The following is a 19,676-nucleotide window of genomic DNA, read 5'->3' on the forward strand; positions in this document are numbered from 1 at the left end:
TTCTGCAGTTTCATATTTGGTTGTGACAGGCTCCAACAAACCAGCTTACGAGTGGTGCATTAACTAGCATGAAACGAGCAATAACTAAGAATTAATAGACAGTTTAAGATAAAGGATTTGACAGGATTGGAGAATGTGAAACAACTATGCTGAGGTACAGCAAGTTGGTAATAGATAAAGGGTGTAAGACACTGTTTTGTGAGAATGCAGATGATATTCCAGTTTCCGAATTAGAGCTCAAAACATAGAAACATAGAAAACCTACAGCACAATACAGGCCCTTCAGCCCACAAAGCTGTGCCAAACATGTCCTTACCTTAGAACTACCTAGGCTTACTAACAAGCCCTCTATTTTTCTAAGCTCCATGTACCTATCCAGGAGTCTCTTAAAAGACCCTATCGTTTCCACCTCCAACACTGCCGCTGGCAGCCCATTCCATGCATTCACCACTCTCTGCGTAAAAAAACATACCCCTGACATCTCCTCTGTACCTACTTCCAAGCACCTTAAAACTATGCCCTTTCGTGATAGCCATTTCAGCCCTGGGGAAAAAGCCTCTGACTATCCACACGATCAATGCTTCTCATTATCTTGTACACCTCTATCAGGTCACTTCTCATCCTCCGTTGCGCCAAGGAAAAAAAGCCAAGTTCACTCAACCTATTCTCATAAGGCATGCTCTCCATCCAGGCACCATCCTTGCAAATCTCCTCTGCACTATTTCTATGGTTTCCACATCCTTCCTGAACCAGAACTGAGCACAGGGTACTCCAAGAGGGATCTGACCAGGGTCCTATGTAGCTGTAACATTACCTCTCAGCTCTTAAACTCATTCCCATGGTTGATGAAGGCTAATGCACAGTATGTCTTAACCACAGAGTCAACCTGCATAGCAGCTTTGAGTGCACTATGGACATGGACCCAGACCCCAAGATCCCTCTGATCCTCCACACTGCCCAGGGTCTTGCCATTAATGCTATATTCTGCCATCATATTTGACCTACCAAAATGAACCATCTCACACTGATCTGGGTAGAAATCCACCTGCCACTTCTCAGCCCAGTTTTGCATCCTATCAATGTCCGCTGTAACCTCTGACAGCCGTCCACACTATCCAGAACACTCGCAACTTTTGTGTCATTGGCAAATTTACTAACCCATCCCTGCACTTCCTCATCTAGGTCATTTATAAAATTCACAAAGAGTAGAGGGTCCCAGAGCAGGTCCCTGAGGCACACCGTTGGTCACCGACCTCCATGCAGAATATGACCCATCTACAACCACCCTTTGCCTTCTGTGGGCAAGGCATTTCTGGATCCACAAAGCAATGTCCCCTTGGATCCTATGCCTCCTTATTTTCTCAGTAAGTCTTTCATGGGGAACATTATCAAATGCCTTGCTAAAATCCATATACACTACATCTACAGCTCTATGTTCATCAATGTGTTCAGTCACATCCTCAAAAAATTCAATCAGGCTCATAAGGCACAACTTGCCTTTGACAAAGCTATGCTGACTATTCCTAATCATATTATGCCTCTCCAAATGTTCATAAATCCTGCCTCTCAGGATCTTCTCCATCAACTTACAACCACTGAAGTAAGACTCACTGGTCTATAATTTCCTGGGCTATCTCTACTCCCTTTCTTGAATAATGGAACAACATCTGCAACCCTCCAATCCTCTGGAACCTCTCCTGTCCTCATTGATGATGCAAAGATCATCGCCACAGGCTCAGCAATCTCCTCCCTTGCTTCCCACAATAGCCTGGGGTACATCCCGTCCGGTCCTGGTGACTTACCCAACTTGACGCTTTCCAAAAGCTCCAGCACATCCTCTTCCTTAATATCTACATGCTCAAGCTTTTCAGTCCACTGCAAGTCATCCCTACAATCGCCAAGATCCTTTTCCATAGTGAATACTGAAGCAAAGTATTCATTTAGTACTTCTGCTGTCTCCTCCGGTTCCATACACACTTCTCCACTGTCACACTTGATTGGTCCTATTCTCTCATGTCTTATCCTCTTGCTCTTAACATACCTTGTTTTCCTTGGGGTTTTTCTTAATCCTGCCCGCCAAGGCCTTCTCATGGCCCTTCTGGCTCTCCTAATTTTATTCTTAAGCTCCTTCCTGCTAGCCTTATGATCTTCTAGAACTCTATTATTACCTAGTTTTTATAGACAATAGGTGCAGGAGTAGGGCATTCGGCCCTTTGAGCCATCACCGCTATTCACTGTGATCATGGCTGAATATCCACAATCAGTATCCAGTTCCTGCCTTATAACAATAACAGCACGGAAACATGCCATCTCGGCCCTTCTAGTCCGTGCCAAACTCTTACTCTCACCTAGTCCCACCGACCTGCACTCAGCCCATAACCCTCCATTCCTTTCCTGTCCAAATACCTATCCAATTTTTCTTGAAATGACAATATCCCCATAATCTTTGATTCTGCTATCTTTAAGAGCTCTATCCATCTCTTTCTTGAAAACATCTAGAGACTTGGCCTCCACTGCCTTCTGGGGCAGAGCATTCCACATATCCACCACTCTCTGGTGAAAAAGTTTTTCCTCAACTCCATTCTAAATGGCCTACCCCTTATTCTTAAACTGTGGCCTCTGGTTCTGGACTCACCCATCAGTGGGAACATGCTTCCTGCCACCAGCGTGTCCAATTCCTTAATAATCTTATATGTTTCAATCAGATCCCCTCTCATCCTTCTAAATTTCAGTGTATACAAGCCCAGTCGCTCCAATCTTTCAACATGACAGTCCCACCATCCCGGGAATTAACCTCGTGAACCAACACTGCACTCCCTCAATAGCAAGAATGTCCTTCCTCAAATTTGGAGACCAAAATTGCACACAATACTCCAGGTGTGGTCTCACCAGGGCCCTGTACAGTTGCAGAAGGACTTCTTTGCTCCTATACTCAATTCCCCTTGTTATGAAGGCCAGCATGCCATTAGCTTTCTTCACTGCCTGCTGTACCTGCATGCTTGCTTTCAGTGACTGATGTACAAGAACACCTAGATCTCATTGTACTTCCCCTTTTCTTAACTTGACTCCATTTAGATAATAATCTGCCTTCCTGTTCTTACCCACCAAAGTGGATAACCTCACATTTATCCACATTAAACTGCATCTGCTATGCATCCGCCCACTCACCCAGCCTGTCCAAGTCACCCTGCATTCTCATAACATTCTCCTCACATTTCACACTGCCACCCAGCTTTGCGTCATCTGCAAATTTGCTAATGTTACTTTTAATCTCTTCATCTAAATCATTAATGTATATTGTAAACAGCTACGGTCCCAGCACGGAACCCTGCGGTACCCCACTGGTCACCGCCTGCCATTCCGAAAGGGACCCGTTAATCGCTACTCTTTGTTTCCTGTCAGCCAACCAATTTTCAATCCATGTCAGTACTCTGCCCCCAATACCATGTGCCCTAATTTTGTCCACTAATCTCCTATGTGGGACTTTATCAAAGGCTTTCTGAAAGTCCAGGTACACTACATCCACTCGCTCTCCCTTGTCCATTTTCATAGTTACATCCTCAAAAAATTCCAGAAGATTAGTCAAGCATGATTTCCCCTTTGTAAATCCATGCTGACTCGGACCTATCCTGTTACTACTATCCAGATGTGTCGTAATTTCATCTTTTATAATTGACTCCAGCATCTTTCCCACCACTGACGTCAGGGTAACCAGTCTATAATTCCCTGTTTTCTCTCTCCCTCCTTTCTTGAAAAGTGGGACAACATTAGCCACCGTCCAATCCACAGGAACTGATCCTGAATCTATAGAACATTGGAAAATGATTACCAATGCGTCCACAATTTCTAAAGCCACCTCCTTAAGTACCCTGGGATGCAGACCATCAGGTCCCAGGGACTTATCAGCCTTCAGACCCAACAGCCTATCCAACACCATTTCCTGCCTATAATATAAATTTCCTTCAGTTCATCCATTACCTTAGGTCCTTTGGCCGCTATTATATCTGGGAGATTGTTTGTGCCTTCCCTAGTGAAGACAGATCCAAAGTACCTGTTCAACTTGTCTGCCATTTCCTTGTTCCCCATAATAAATTCACCCATTTCTGTCTTCAAGGACCCAATTTTGGTCTTAACTATTTTTTTCCTTTTCACATACCTAAAGAAGCTTTTACTATCCTTCTTTATATTCCTGGCTAGTTTACTTTCGTACCTCATTTTTTCTCCGTGTATTACCTTTTTAGTTATCTTCTGTTGCTCTTTAAAAGTTTTCCAATCCTCCGGCTTCCCACTCATCCTTGCTATGTTATACTTCTTCTCTTTTATCTTTATACTATCCTTTACTTCCCTTGTCAGCCACGGCCTCCCCTTACTCCCCTTAAGATCTTTCTTCCTCTTTGGAATGAACTGATCCTGCACCTTCTGCATTATTCCCAGAAATACCTGCCATTGTTGTTCCACTGTCATCCCTGCTAGGGTATTGTTCCATTGAACATTGGTCAGCTCCTCCCTCACAGCTCCATAGTTCCCTTTGTTCAACTGTAATACTGACACTTACGATTTTCCCTTCTCCCTCTCAATTTGTACACTTTGTAGATTAAAACTTATCATATTATGGTCACTACCTCCTAATAGCTCCTTTACCTCGAGGTCCCTGATCAAATCCGGTTCATTGCACAACACTAAATCTAGAACTGCCTTCTCTCTGGTAGGCTCCAGTACAAGCTATTCTAAGAATCCATCTCGGAGGCACTCCACAAACTCCCTTTCTTGGGGTCCATTACCAACCTGATTCTTCCAGTCTACCTGCATGTTGAAATCCCCCATAACAACTGTAGCATTACCTTTGCTACATGCCAATTTTAACTCTTGATTCAACTTACACCCTACATCCAGACTACTGTGTGGGGGCCTGTAGATAACTCCCATTAGGGTCTTTCTACCCTTAGACTTTCTCAGTTCTATCCATACTGACTCTACATCTCCTGATTCTATGTCCCCCCTCGCAAGGGACTGAATATCATTCCTCACCAACAGAGCCACCCCATCCCCTCTGCCCACCTGTCTGTCCTTTCGATAGGACGTATATCCTTGAATATTTATTTCCCAGGCCCTGTTATTCCCACAACATCATACTTGCCAATTTCCAACTGTGCCTCAAGCTCATCTACTTTATTTCTTATACTTCGTGCATTCATATATAACACTTTTAATTCATTACTCCCCTCACCTTTCATATCAATTCCTATTTCACTTGGCCATACTGTACAATCCCTTCTTCAGCTTTCTGCTCCATTGATTCTGTTGTCTTTCTTAACATTTCTTATTCTCACTTTCCCTTTAACTCCATCCTTATATTTCCAGTTCGTCCCCTCCCCCCACTACTTAGTTTAAACACACCCATGTTGCAGTGGCAAACCTGCCTGCCAGAATGCTGGTCCCCCGCCCATTAAGGTGCAACCCGTCCCTTTTGTACAATTCATCCTTACCACAAAACATACCCCAGTGGTCCAAGAATTTTTTGAACCTTTCGTAAGCTCTTCTTTTCTTCTTGACTAGATTTACAACAGCCTTTGTACACCACAGTTCCTGTACCCTCCCATCCTTTCCGTCTCATTGGAATGTACCTATGCAGAACCCCAAGCAAATATCCCCTGAACATTTGCCACATTTGTTCCATACATTTCCCTGAGAACATTTGTTTCTAATTTATGCTTCCAAGTTCCTGCCTGATAGCCTCATATTTCCCTTTACTCCAATTAAACATTTCCCTAACTTGTCTGTTCCTATCCCTCTCCAATGCTATGGTAAAGGAGATAGAATTGTGATGACTATCTCTAAAATGCTCTCCCACTGAGAGACCTGACACTTGACCACGTTCATTTCCCAATACCAGATCAAGTACAGTCTCTCCTCTTGTAGGCTTACTGTATCAAGAAACCTTCCTGAACACACCTAACAAACTCCACCCTATCTAAACCCCTCACTCTAGGGAGGAGGGATCGTTGACTCAGGCCTAAGAGGGCAGCATCAGGCATTTTCATGCCTTACCAGGCACGGAACGAAAGACTGTGGTGTGCCACTCCTCACACAGACACAGAGCAATGTGTGGTTAAGTGCCTTGCTCATGGTCACAACACGCTGCCTCAGCTAAGGCTCAAACTGGTGACCTTCAGATCACTAGACGAATGCCTTAACCACTTGGCCACGTGCCCACTAGGGAGGTGCCAATCAATATTTGGGAAATTAAAAGCTCCCACAACAACCCTGTTATTATTACAACTTTGCAGAATCTGTCTCCCCATCAGCTCCTCGATGTCCCTGTTACTATTGGGTAGTCTATTAAAAAAAACACCCAGTAGAGTTATTGACCCCTTCCTATTCCTAACTTCCACCCACAGAGACTCCGTAGACAACCCCTTCATGACTTTCTCCTTTTCTGCAGCCGTGACACTATCCCTGATCAACAGTGCCAGCCCCCACCTCTTTTGCTTTCCTCCCTGTCCTTTCTGAAACATCTAAAGCCTGGCACTCAAAGTATCCATTCCTGCCCCTGTACCATCCAAGTCTCTGTACTGGCCACAACATCTTAGCTCCAAGTGCTGATCCACCATCGGTCTGAGCGTGTCCCTTTTCTAACACCTGCCTACCCTCCTTCTCGCACTATCACCAAGCTTTCTCTATCTGTGAGCCAACTTCCCTTTCCTCAATCACTTCAGTTCGGTTCCCAATCCCCAGCAATTCTAGTTTAAACTCTCCCCAATAGCCTTAGCAAACCTCCCCGCCAGGATATTGGTCCCCCTGGGATTCAAATGCAACGTCCTTTTTGTACAGGTCACACCTACTCCAAAAGAGGTCCCAATGATCCAGAAATCAGAGTCCCTGCTTCCTGCTCCAATCCCTCAGCCACACATTTATCCTCCACCTCATTCTATTCCTATTCTCACTGTCGCGTGGCACAGGCAGTAATCCCAAGATTACTACCTTTGAAGTCCTGCTTCTCAACTTCCTTCCTAACTCCCTGTACAGTCTGCTTTCAGGACCTCCTCCTTTTTCCTACCTATATCATTGGTACCAATATGTTATCTGGCTGTTCTCCCCACTTTAAGATATTGTGGACACAATCAAAAACATCCCGGACCCTGGCACCTGGGAGGAAAACTACCATCCGAGTTTCCTTCCTGCGTCCACAGGATCGCTTGTCTGACCCCCTAACTATAGGGTCCCTTATCACTGATGCCATCCTCTTCCTTTTTCTACCCTCCTGAGCCACAGGGCCGGATTCTGTGCCAGAGGCACGACCACTGTTGCTTCCCCCAGGTAGTCCGTCTCCCCCAACAGTACTCAAGCAGGAGTATTTATTGTTAAAGGAGACAGCCACTGGGACACTCTCTAGCATCTGCCTCTTGCCCTTCCCTCTCCTGACTGTTACCCACCTCTCCAGGCCCTGGAGTGACTACCTATCACCCCCTCACTCTCCCTGACCAGATGAAGGTCATCAAGCTACATTTTCAGTTCCCTAACGCGGTCCCCAAAGAGCTGCTGCTCAACGCACCTGGTGCATACGTGGCTGTTCGGGAGACTGGGAGTCTCCAGGACCTCACACATCTGGCACCGAGCACAGAAAACTGGCCTCACACGCATACCTTCTGTCTGTACTCTACACAGATAACCTACCTTGCCTCGACCCTTTATCACCGAAACCTCGTTGAGCCAAAGCCTTCCTACTCTGTCTCCCTCTACTCTGATGCCTGCTGCATAAATCTTTCTTCTTTTTAAACTCTTCTTGCTGTTCTCACTGGCTTGCGCAGTTGTGCCCCATTCAAATTTTCAGAAACTGATTCTTGGAGGAAGTGATTAGGCAATACACTACAGGTTTTAAAAAGTTAAAGTAGAGCCAATGGCTGTGTGCTTGGATAAAGTAGGTGTCACAAAAGGTTAACACCAAGGATAAAGGCTTATGGGATTAAGTGCAATATGAGCATGACTGGAAATCAGTTTATGATAGAAAACCAATTAGGGAAAAACAGGTTATTTGCAGTTAGTATGTTGTAATAAGTGAGATGCATGTAGAATCCGTTGAGCAAGCATTAACTTAAAATTTACAGTACATTGTGCAAAGAGAAAGACAGGCATGAAATTGTGAGAATTTCAAAGGAGATAGGGTAGTTCAGCAAAAGGATAACAAATGGGATGCAATGAGAAAGAAATCAAGAGATTTTCCACTCAGTGACAACAATGGTCCACAAACAACACAAGACTAATATACATCAAAGTTGCTGGTGAACGCAGCAGGCCAGGCAGCATCTATAGGAAGAGGCGCAGTCGACGTTTCAGGCCGAGACCCTTTGTCAGGACTAACTGAAGGAAGAGTGAGTAAGGGATTTGAAAGCTTTCAAATCCCTTACTCACTCTTCCTTCAGTTAGTCCTGACGAAGGGTCTCGGCCTGAAACGTCGACTGCGCCTCTTCCTATAGATGCTGCCCGGCCTGCTGCGTTCACCAGCAACTTTGATGTATGTTGCTTGAATTTCCAGCATCTGCAGAATTCCTGTTGTTTGCATTTAAACACAAGACTAATATCAATTTTCAGGGTGCCGCATACTAAGTTAGCACGGAGATACAGCATATTAAAATAGCAAATAAAATGTCAGGCTTTATTGCAAGGAGAATTGAATAATACACCAAATGAAGTTTTGGCAATCTTTTTGCTGGGATCATACCTGGAAAACTGAAGTTTTGATTGGCTTACAGACAATATGCAGTGCCTATAAGAAGTATTCAAACTCACCCACCCCCTCCCCCGGAAGTTTTCATGTTTTGTTTCACAACATGGAATTACAGTGAATTTAATTTGGCTTTTTTGACACTGTCTGTCTGTCTAGGTACCATATCCGATGCGGACTTTGGTGACCATGGTTTTCCATATAGATATATCCTTCATTTTTTGGATGACTTCCATCTCCTCGATGTGCAGCCACCTGGCTATGCTTTTGATGTACATAAGCCGAGGACTTCCTCTAGGTTTACTCCTCTCAATCTTTCCAGAGGGTATGAGTTTTTCTAGTTCACCTTTCCGCATGATGTGTCCTGGAATCTGAGTTGTCTTTCTCTTATTGTTGGTATGAGTAATCGAACTGCTTGGGCTCTTCTGAGAACTTCATTTGATGTGTCTGTGGTCTATGAGACACTGATTTGACACACATTTGACACTGATCAACAGAAAAAGACTCCTGGCAGAAAACCTGATGCAGTCTACAAGAGAACGGAGACATGGGATAAGATTTGTTTATCAGCAAGACAATGACCACCAAGCATAAAGCCAAAGCTACACAGGAATGCTTAAAAGCAACAAAGTTAATGTCCTGGAGTGGCCAAGTCAGAGTTCAGACCTCAATCCAATTGAGAATATGTGACTGGACTTGAAAAGGGCTGTTCACTCAGGATCCCAATGCAATCTGACAGAGCTTGAGCAGTTTTGAAAGAAGAATGGGGAAAAAAATTTTGCAGCAAAGCTGATAAAGACCTATCCACACAGATTCAAGGCTGTAAGTGCTGCCAAAGGTGCATCTACTAAATACTGACGTGAAGGGGGTAAATACTTATGCAATCAATTATTTTGTTTTATATTTGTAATTAATTTAGATCACTTTGCAGAGATCTGTTTTCACTTTTGACACGTCTTTTTCTGTTGATCAGTGTAAAAAAAGCCAAATTAATTCAACTGCTCTAAAACAATAAAACATAAAAACTTCCAACGGTGGGGGATGAATACTTTTTATAGGCACTATATTTAAGCCAATTCAGCAAAGTTTTAACAGATGGATTCTTTGAATTAGGGGGTTGACTTGTGCTGAAAGATGAGCAGATTGGACTTTCATTCTCCAGCATTAAGAACCTCATTGAAACAAGACTCTACTGTGAGAATGTTTCCCTCAAGGATGGGAAAACACAGGACTTCAGAAAAGATCAGCCTCAAACAGCAGAACAAATTTAGTGGCGATTCACTATAATTCTTCTACCGAGCATATTGGAAACGTAGAAAATTTATTCAAGGCAGAGATACTGTACGTTTCTGAACAAGAGAAGTCAAAGTTACAGGGATTCGGCAGAAAATTAAATTGGAGTCAAATATTCGATCAATCTAATTGACTGCAAGAACAGGATTAAGGGGTTGCTATGGACAACTTCAATTCATACGTTTATACCTTGTAGTGTCAGAATATATTCCAGGGGAAAATTGAATAAGCTAAAATGGACCATTATAGCATTACCTAGAGATAAATTATTGATGTAGCAGGAACCAAGTACAAATTCCTATCCGCCACGCCACTGCATGTTATTACATCATGAACCCGGCAGCAATGAATGTGGAGAGACTACCTATGAGGATTCTGATTCAGATTACATTTTTGTCATGTACAACAGAGTGCAATGGAATTCCTGGCTCATGTGAAGCAAAGAGTGAACAGTATACTTTGCAATAAATGCAACAATAACTGGTATTATGTGGGCTCAGTCAAGCAATGAAGTTATGGAACATAAATGCTGGACTCATGGCTGAAACTTGGGCAGCAGGATGAGTGCAGGCCTTTGCTGGGGTCTGACAACACCTGTTCCATAGGTCAAGGGCGCACCATATTCATATGGTTTCTCTCAATACCTCCTGTTAGATGTGATAGGAGATGGAGTCTCCCAAGAAAAGCAGGAGCACTTCAGTTTATTATTTCCTTCTTTATAATTGCACAGCTAGAGGAATGGGGATGTCAGGCAGGGTCCCTGGTGACTTCACCTTCAAATAGTACATCCAGCTGCAGCTTCTAACACTGTGTTAAGGAGTTGGGAGATGGAACTGGAACTGGATGAACTCCGGTTCATTTGGGAGGGTGATAGACAAGCCATATACAGAGGTAGTTACACCCAAGGTGCAGGATACAGGAAACTGGGTGACAGTCAGGAAGGTCAGAAGGGTTAAACAGCCAGTGCAGAGTACCTCTGAGGCCATCCTCATCAACTACAGGTATACCACTTTAGATACTGTTGTTTGGGGGGGGGCAGGGGGGAGAAGAGAGAAGAAAGAGAATGAACTAGCAGAGGAAAGTCACAGTGGTCAGGTCTCTGGCACTACGTCTAGCTCCAAGACTCAGAAAAGAGGGAGGGTGGGGGGAGGAGGAGAAGAGGCAAGCTGTGGTGATAGGGGATTCGTTAATTAGGGGAACAGAAAGGAGATTCTTAGATGTGAACAAGATTCTCAAATGGTATGTTGTTTCCTATTTGCCAGGGTGTTAAGTGGGCGGGTGAGCAGCCACAGATCATGGTTCATGAAGGTACAAATGGCAGAAGCAGGAAGACAGATGAGGTTCTGCAAAGTAAGCTCAGGGAGTTTGGTGGTAAGTTAAAGGATAGGACCTCCATGGTTGTGATCTGAGCATTGCTACCTACCCATGCCATGTGCTCGTGAGGCCAAAAATAGGAAGTGCATACAGTTTAACATGTAGCTATGGAATTGGTGTAGGAAGGAGGGCGTAGGCTTTTGGGCTCTGTTCCAGGGAAGGTGGGGCCTGTACAGAACAGACCCAAACTGGAGGGAGACTAATATCAAGCAGCAAGGTTTGTTAGTACTGCACTGGTGGGGGCTTGGGGGGGGGATTTAAACTAGTGTTGAGGGAGCTGGAAACCACACTGCCGGATCAGACAGTCGAGCAGTTGTGGAGACAGATGTTGTTAAGACCTGAAAGTCTGGAATCAAAAGGATGAGCATGGTGGGACTAATGTTCAGAGTTGCGAGAAACACAAGGTTGTGATAGTACGCAGTTTTAACTTTCCACATATTGAGTGGGACTCACATACTGTACAAGGACCAGATAGGACAGAGCTTGTCAAATGTGTTCAGGGAAGTTTCCTTAATCAATATATAGGGGGTCTCAACTAGAGTGAGTGCAATACTTGATCTGTTATTAGGGACTGAGATAGGGCAGGTGTCAGAAGTTTGTGTAGGAGAACACTTTGCATCTTGTGATCATGCCATAGTTTCAAGGTAATTATAGAAAAGGATAGGTCTGGTCCTTGGGTTCAGATTCTAAATTGGTGAAAGGCCAATTATGATGGTATCAGAAAGGATCTGGCAAGTGTGGATTGGGATAGGCAGTTTTCTGGCAAATGTATATGTATGTTGGAATAAAAGGCAAGGATAACAGTATTAGGGAACTTTGGATTGAGCAATATTGAGCCCTGGTTAAGAAGGTTAAAAAAAAAGGTGCATACCAGCAGAAAGCAGGTAGAAATAACTGAGGTACTTTAGTATAAGAAATGTAAAAGAACAGTTAAAGAAACCAGGAAGACTAGAAGTCATTCTAAAAGGATGTTATAGCAGATAAGGTGAAAGAGAATCCTCAGGACTTCTACTGATATGTTAAGAGCAAAAGGGTTGCAAGGGCCAAAATTGGTCCTATGGAAGATCAGAATGGTAATATATGTGTGCAGCCAAAAGTGATGGGGCAGTTCTTAAATGGATTTTTTACATCTGTATTTACTCAGAGTCAATACAAGTGAGGCAAAGCAGCAGCGAGGTCATGGAGCATATACAGATTACAGAGAAGGAGGTGTTTACTGTTTCAAGGTAAATCAGGGTGGACAAATCCCCAGGGCCTGGTAATGTGTTCCATCGGACGCTGTGGGATAGCGACACATGAAGTACCAGAGAACTGGAGAATAGCCAATGTTGTTCCGCTGTTTAAGAAAGGCTCCAAGAACAAACCAGGAAATTACAGGCCAGTGAGCCTGACATCAGTAGTGGGAAAGTTATTGGAAGGTATTCTAAAGGACTGGATATATGAGTATTTAGATAGACAGGGACAATTAGCACAGCTTTCTGCATGGTAGGTTGTGTCTAAACAATCTTAGAGTTTTGAGGAACCTGTCGAAAAAGTTGATAAAGGCAAGGGATCCTGCGTGGAAGGTTGGTCAAGAAGGTTCATTTCCTTGGAATTGAAGATGAGGAAGTAAACCGGATTAGACATTGGCTTTGTGGGAGAAGCTAAAAAGTAGTAGTAGATGGTTGTCTCTGAATGGAGGCCTGTGACTTGTGGAGTGCCACAGGTCGGTGCTGGGTCCACTGTTGTTTGTCATCTATATTAACAATCCGCATGATAATGTTGTTAACAGGATCACCAAATTTGAGGATCATACCAAGACTGGTGGTGCAGTGAACAGCAAAGAAGTCTTTCAAAGCTTGCAGAGGGATTGGGACCAGCTAGAAAAATGGGCTGTAAAATTTCAGATGAAATTTAATGCAGCCAAGTGCAAGGTGTTGCTCTTCGGTAGGACCAACCAGGGTAGATCTTACACAGTGAACTGGAGGGCACTTAAAAGCACTGTAGAACATAATTCTACAGGTGCACAATTCATTGAAAGTGGCATCATAGGTCCTGAAAAGAGTGTTTAGAGAACTAGGTAGAAAGCTGAGAAGCAGAATCTTCCGGGTAGTAATTTCTGGATTTCTGCCTGTGCCACGCGCCAGTGAGGGTAGAAACAGGATGATTTGGCAGATAAATGCATGGCTGAGAAGCTGATGCAGGGGGCAGAGCTTCAGGTTCTTGGACCATTGGGATCTCTTCTGGGGGAGGTATAACTGTTCAAAAGTGACAGGTTGCACCTGAACCTGAGGGGGACCAATATTCTCACAGGCAGGTTTGTTAGAATTGTTGGGGAGGGTTTAAACTAATTTGGCAGAGGGATGGGAACCGGAGTGAAGGGACTCAGGATAGGACGGATGGTAAAAAAGTAAAGATAGCATGCAGTCAGATTGTTAGAAAGGGTAGGCAGGGGATGGGAGTTAGTTGCAGCCAACAGGCTGAGTATCAAAACATTAGGGATGCAGAATCAGAAAGGATAGCAAATACAGTACTCAAGGTGTTGTATCTAAATGCATATAGTATAAAAAATAAGATGGATGATCTTGTTGATATGGTGAGAAGGCAGGTGTATGGGGTTGAGGAATAGCAGAGCAGACTTGTTGGGCTGAATAGCTTAATTCTGCTCCTGTGTCTGATGGTCTTAATGCAAATGAAATATTGGCCTTCATTGCTACAGTGATTGAATTTAAGAGCAGGGAGATTATGCTGCAACTCTGCAGTGTAGTGGTCAGGCCACAGCTAGAGTACATCCTTATTTGAGGAAAGATACACTGGCTCTGGAGTTGGTACAGAGGAAGTTCACGAGGTTAATTTTGGAAATGAGGGGGTTAACCAACAGTATGAGGAGACATCATGTCACCTGGTATTATACTCGCTGGAATTCTCAAGAATGAGAGTGGATCTTATAGAAACATAAAATAATGAAAGGGATAAAAAAAAATATAAGCCATAATAGAGGAAGGAAAGTTGTTTTCACTAGTAAAAGATGTGAACTAGAGGACATAGCCTTAAGATTTGGGGGAATAGATTTAGAACGGAGGAAGAGAAACTGCTTTTCCAAGAGAGCAGTAAACCTATGGAATTCTCTACCCAGTGAAGCAGCAGAAAATACTAGCTTTAAATAGTGAAAATTTTGCATAGTAGGGAAATTCGAGGTTATGGAGAAAGGATAGTTAGCTGGAGCCGAGTCCATGGTCAGATCAGCCATGACCTTATTGAATGGTGGAGCAGGCTTGACAGGCCGGATGGCCCACTCCTGCTCCTAATTCTAATGTTCTTATGTTTTTAAACTAAGAATAGCTTGCCCATTCCAGGTATCAGGCTGATAACATATCTTTGAATTGCTTCCAATACATTTACATGCTTCCTTAAATATGACCAATAACGCACAGAGTAACCCTGATGTAGTCTCACGATGGCCCCATATAACTGAAACAAACTTCCAGATTTTGCATCTCCCTGTCAATAAAAAAAAATTCCTTGATTACATAGAGTACACAGAAACTAGGCCTTTCTGAATAATTCATTCAGATATTCTAGTACTTGAACCCTTGCATCTCTCATTATTTAATAGATACTCTTTTAAAAAAAAACTTCTTGCCAAAATGGGCAAGTTCATATTGTTTCACTTACCAGATCTTTGTCCACTCAGTTAAGCTATCTTTATCCCTTCATAGCCTCCATGTCCTCATACTAAATCAGGGACTCCCAACTTAGGGTCTATGAACACCTCCGTTAATCGTAGGGGCCCATGGCATAAAAAATGTCGGGAACTCATGTGCTAAATCTTTGTCCACTCAACTTCTTCCCTTCATTGCTCTTCACAAATTATCTTCCTATCTACTTTTGTCATCAGCAAAATTATCAAATTTATATAACTTGTATATAGTTATAAGATATTGACAATGCCAGATATTAAGCACTTGCCTCCTCTCTCTCCTTCCAATTCTCCTCCAGTCTTCCAATTATTGTCATCTTTCCCTAGTACCTACTCAAACCACCACCCCACCCGCCACTTCACTCCTTCCTGGTTCTATCCATTCACTACACTGTGCAACCACATTTGCCTACCTCCTCTATCTGCTTCTGGTTCCAGCTGCCACTCACCTTTCCCTAATGGTTCTTTGTTTTACCATTTTCACCACCTATATTTATCAGAGTACAGTACAGGTAGCCCTTTTTGTCCTGTTAACTCCCTCCAGCAGCTGTCTCCAATCTCCACACTCCCCTCTCCCCACCCCCCACTTGATCTGCCTCTCCTTTCCCCCTCTTTCATTAACTCCTAACTTCGCCCCTTTTTCCTTCCTCTACTACCTGCCTGTCATCTTCTACCCCTCCTTACCCAATCAGCTTTAGTTCCTCTCATCACACCTCATTTTTATTCCGACCATCTTAATTCTCCACTCAGTACTGAAACAGATTATCAACCTGGAATGTTCCCAAGCAGATTCTCTTTTTGAATAAAGAGGTATTTGTCTCTCCAATATCACGGCAACTTTGAACAAGCAATTACAGTTGTAGTATTTGGTTTATACTCAATGCAAACAGAACTGCTTGGTCCAAGGTCAACCAGATTTTAGGTATGCAGGTACTTCACTGCTCTGGACAATTTTCTTTGTGCACTATTTTGTAAGTTTAACAATGTTCAACAGAAATGTACTCACTCATTGGCACAAATTTACTCCTAGAATTTGAGTAAGTTTAATACTTACTTCCTGTAGTCTGACAACCAGTTGTGTTAACAGGTTGCCTGGTGAAACCGACTGTAAAAGGAGGGTCATCGGTCATTTGAGGAGGATGCAGTCTTCTCCGAATGAAGAAACCAGCTCCACAACAAAATAGGACCCCCATCATTAAAAGAAACCTGTGAATAGCAAAAAGAATGATGCACACACATTTTATAAAATTATATGGTAGGTGGATGCCACTGGCAAAGCTACCATTCATTACTGTCAATCCCTTGTCTCAGTGGATCCAGGATTTCAACGCTGTTATAAAACCAAGAATGGCAAAACATTTCCAAAGCAGTTAAAAAAAAACACAGAAACACAGAAAACCTACAGCACAATACAGGCCCTTCAGCCCACAAAGCTACGCCGAACATGTCCCTACCTTAGAACTACCTAGGCTTTACCCATAGCCCTCTATTTTTCTACTTACATTTAAGGAAAGCACTCAGGTTGTGGTTCCTTGGGCCTCTTTCCCTCATCCTATGTCTATACTGACCCAAAGTAAGCTCTGGATTAATCCCTTTCCCTCTTCCATTGTACTCATCCAAGTACTCATAAAACTTTGTGAGGGCTTTTAAGTTCCAGATCACACTCTCAGTTATACGTTTTCCCTCCAGTTTTTCTCTAATAAAAACAAATCTATACTTCCTATTATGTCCTCATGCCCTTGGGTCTAAGGAATCTAGATGTTATTCACACAAAACGTGTGCACAACATCATGCTTTTATGTAATTAGCTAGAAAGTACAACTCAGTTTTACAATTATGACAATTCAGTAAGACGTTAAATGCTATGTATTCAGCTAAACCAAAAGTTGATTTGTAATAGACTTTATTGCACAAAGCTGACTGCCTGCGAATAAACTAAATATTTAGATATTTCATAGTGTAGATAAGGAATGCCTACTGTTCCATGACCAGACCAGGCATCCACCTGTAGGCAGAGACTAAAGAGCAAAGCTCCAGAGTTCAGGACAACAAAGAGGTAGTTGTGGGAGGCAAAAGAGCAGCTACTGGATTGCTTCAAGTTAGTGGATTGGGCTGTGTTCAAGGACTCATCTGTGCATCTGAATGAATACACCATGGTTGTCATGGTCTTTATAAAAACAGCAGTATCCCCTCAAAATCATTCGGAGTCTTCTCCAACCAGAAGCCCTGGATGAACCAAGAGATCTGTGATCCGATGAGGGCCAGATCAGACGCTGTTGGCCAAGAAAATTACAAGAGGTCCAGATACAATCTCTGGAAATCCATCTCACGGGTCAAGTGGCAATTCCAGACTAAACTTGAACCAATGAAGGCTTCTCATCAGTGTGGCAGGCCTTGAATGTCATCACCTCTTATAAATTTTGATCAAGTGACATAGGCGACAACAGGGTTTTGCTTCCAGATGGGCGCAATGCCTTCTATTCTCACTTTGACTATCAAAACATATAGGAACCATCACAAATTTCCACAATCCCTGATGATACTGTGACTTCAGTTTCTGACACCAACATGCGAGCAGCCTTTAGGAGGATGAACCTATGAAAAGCATCCAGCCCGGATGGGGTACCTGGCTAAGTATTAAAGACCTGTGCTGATCAACTGGCTGTTCACTAAGATCTTTAACTTCTCGCTTCGGCAATCTGAGGAACCCACTTGCTTCAAGCAAGGTTCGCTTGTACTGGTGCCTAGGAATGTGGTAACCTGTCTCAATGACTATCATCCAGTAGCACTTACATCCACAATGAAGTTATTTTGAGAGGTTGGTGATGAAACCAACTACTGTCTGAGAAACAACTTGGATCCATTCCAATTTGCCTACCGGAGCAACAGGTCCACAGCAGATGCCATCTCATTGGCTCTTCACTCAACCCTGGAACATCTGGACAACAAAGATGCATACTTCAGGATGCTCTTTATTGACAAAGAATCAGCATTCAATTCCATCACCCCCTCAAAATTAATCAATAAGCTTCAAGACCTTGGCCTCAATACTACCTTGTGCAATTTGATTCTTGATTTCCTCACCTGCAGATCTCAGCGACTTTGGATTGGCAACATCTCCTCCACGATCTCCATCAGCACAGGTGAACCTCAAGGCTATGTGCTTAGCCTTCTGTTTTACTCACTTTACAATTATGACTGTATGGTTAAACACAGCTCCAATGCCATATTCAAGTTGCTGAAAATGATTCAGCATAAAATCTGGCTGAGTGGTACCACAGCAGCAATCTCTCAATGTCAGGAAGACCAAGGAGCCAATTATGATTTCAGGAGGAAATCAGAGATCTATTAGCCAGTCCTCGGAGGATCAGAGGTGGAGAGAATCAACAACTTTAAATTCCTTGGTGTTATCATTTCGTAGAACCTGTCCCGGGCCAGCACGCAAATGCAATTATGAAGAAAGCACCATGGTGCCTCTACTTAGGAGTTTGCAAAGATCCTGCATGAAATCTAAAATTTTGACAGACTTTGATAGATGCGTGATGGTGAGTATATTGACTGGCTGCATCACAGCCCGGTATAGAAACACCCATGACCTTGAATGGAAAATCCTACAAAAAGTAGTGGATGCAGCCCCGTCCATCACAGGTAAAGACCTCCCCACCACTGAAGCACGTCGACACAGAGCATTGTCATGGTAAAGCAGCATCCATCATCAGGAACCCCCACCACCCTTCTCAGTGCTGCCATCAAGGAGCTTTAGGACTCACACCATCAGAATCAGGAACAGTTATTACCCCTCAACCATCAGGCTCTTGAACCAAAAGGGATGACTTCACTTGCCCAATTATTGAAATGTTCCCACAAGCTATGGACTCACTTTCAAGGAGTCTTCATCTCATGTTCTCAATATTTATTATTTGTTATTATTTCTTTATTTTTGTGTTTGCACAGTTCGTTGTCTTATGCACATTGGCTGAATGCCCAAGTTGGTGCTGTCTTTTATTGATTCTATTATAGTTATTATTCTATTATGGATTTAATGAATATGCCCACAGGAAAATAAATGTTAGGGTTGTATATGGTGACATATATGTACTTTGATAATAAACTTACTTTGGACTGCATCAAAAACTGCTAAGGTTTGCAGATATCGATCGATGGCTTCTTCCCCTCACATTCGATTACACGAAACCGAAGCATAAAATATCACACACTTACCAAAAATACCATAATCGTTGGATAGAGAATGCTCGCATGCAGCATCTAGTACCACAGCAATCTTCATATGCACGACAGCTACGAAAATATTGGATAAACCAGTCAACATAATTGCTAATGTATTATGTGGATCAGTCTCATTTTTTATGCCAACTAAGTCCTTAAGGACAATACAGCCAGTCTCATTCCTGATTATTTCATCATGTGGTACAAGCACAAATGTTTTTCTAGTTTTTAAGCACTCAGTCTCAAACTAGGAAACTGCAAGTTCAATTCCACTGCAGAATTTAAAATATTAGACAAGCAAACAGTAACAAGTGCAACAGTGAAATATTGCGAGCACTGGCATGTGAAATCTTTCAGAGGAGAACATCAACCTGAACCTCA

The 19,676-nt window shown here is 43.0% G+C and overlaps 1 protein-coding gene across 1 annotated transcript in view; it reads right to left on the reverse strand.

The window, feature by feature from the left end:
- vopp1b (VOPP1 WW domain binding protein b) overlaps positions 1 to 19,676 on the reverse strand; it is a 51,608-nt gene that overhangs the window by 5,264 nt on the left and 26,668 nt on the right. Inside the window, exons 3-4 of the mRNA XM_063044030.1 lie at positions 19,290 to 19,367; positions 16,123 to 16,274 (exon numbers count right to left, since the gene is read on the reverse strand). Of these exons, the coding sequence (XP_062900100.1) occupies positions 16,123 to 16,274; positions 19,290 to 19,367 (230 nt within the window). The remainder of the gene's footprint in view (positions 1 to 16,122; positions 16,275 to 19,289; positions 19,368 to 19,676) is intronic.

The sequence above is a fragment of the Mobula hypostoma genome, chromosome 3 (assembly GCF_963921235.1).
Source record: "Mobula hypostoma chromosome 3, sMobHyp1.1, whole genome shotgun sequence".
Classification (NCBI taxonomy): domain Eukaryota; kingdom Metazoa; phylum Chordata; class Chondrichthyes; order Myliobatiformes; family Myliobatidae; genus Mobula; species Mobula hypostoma.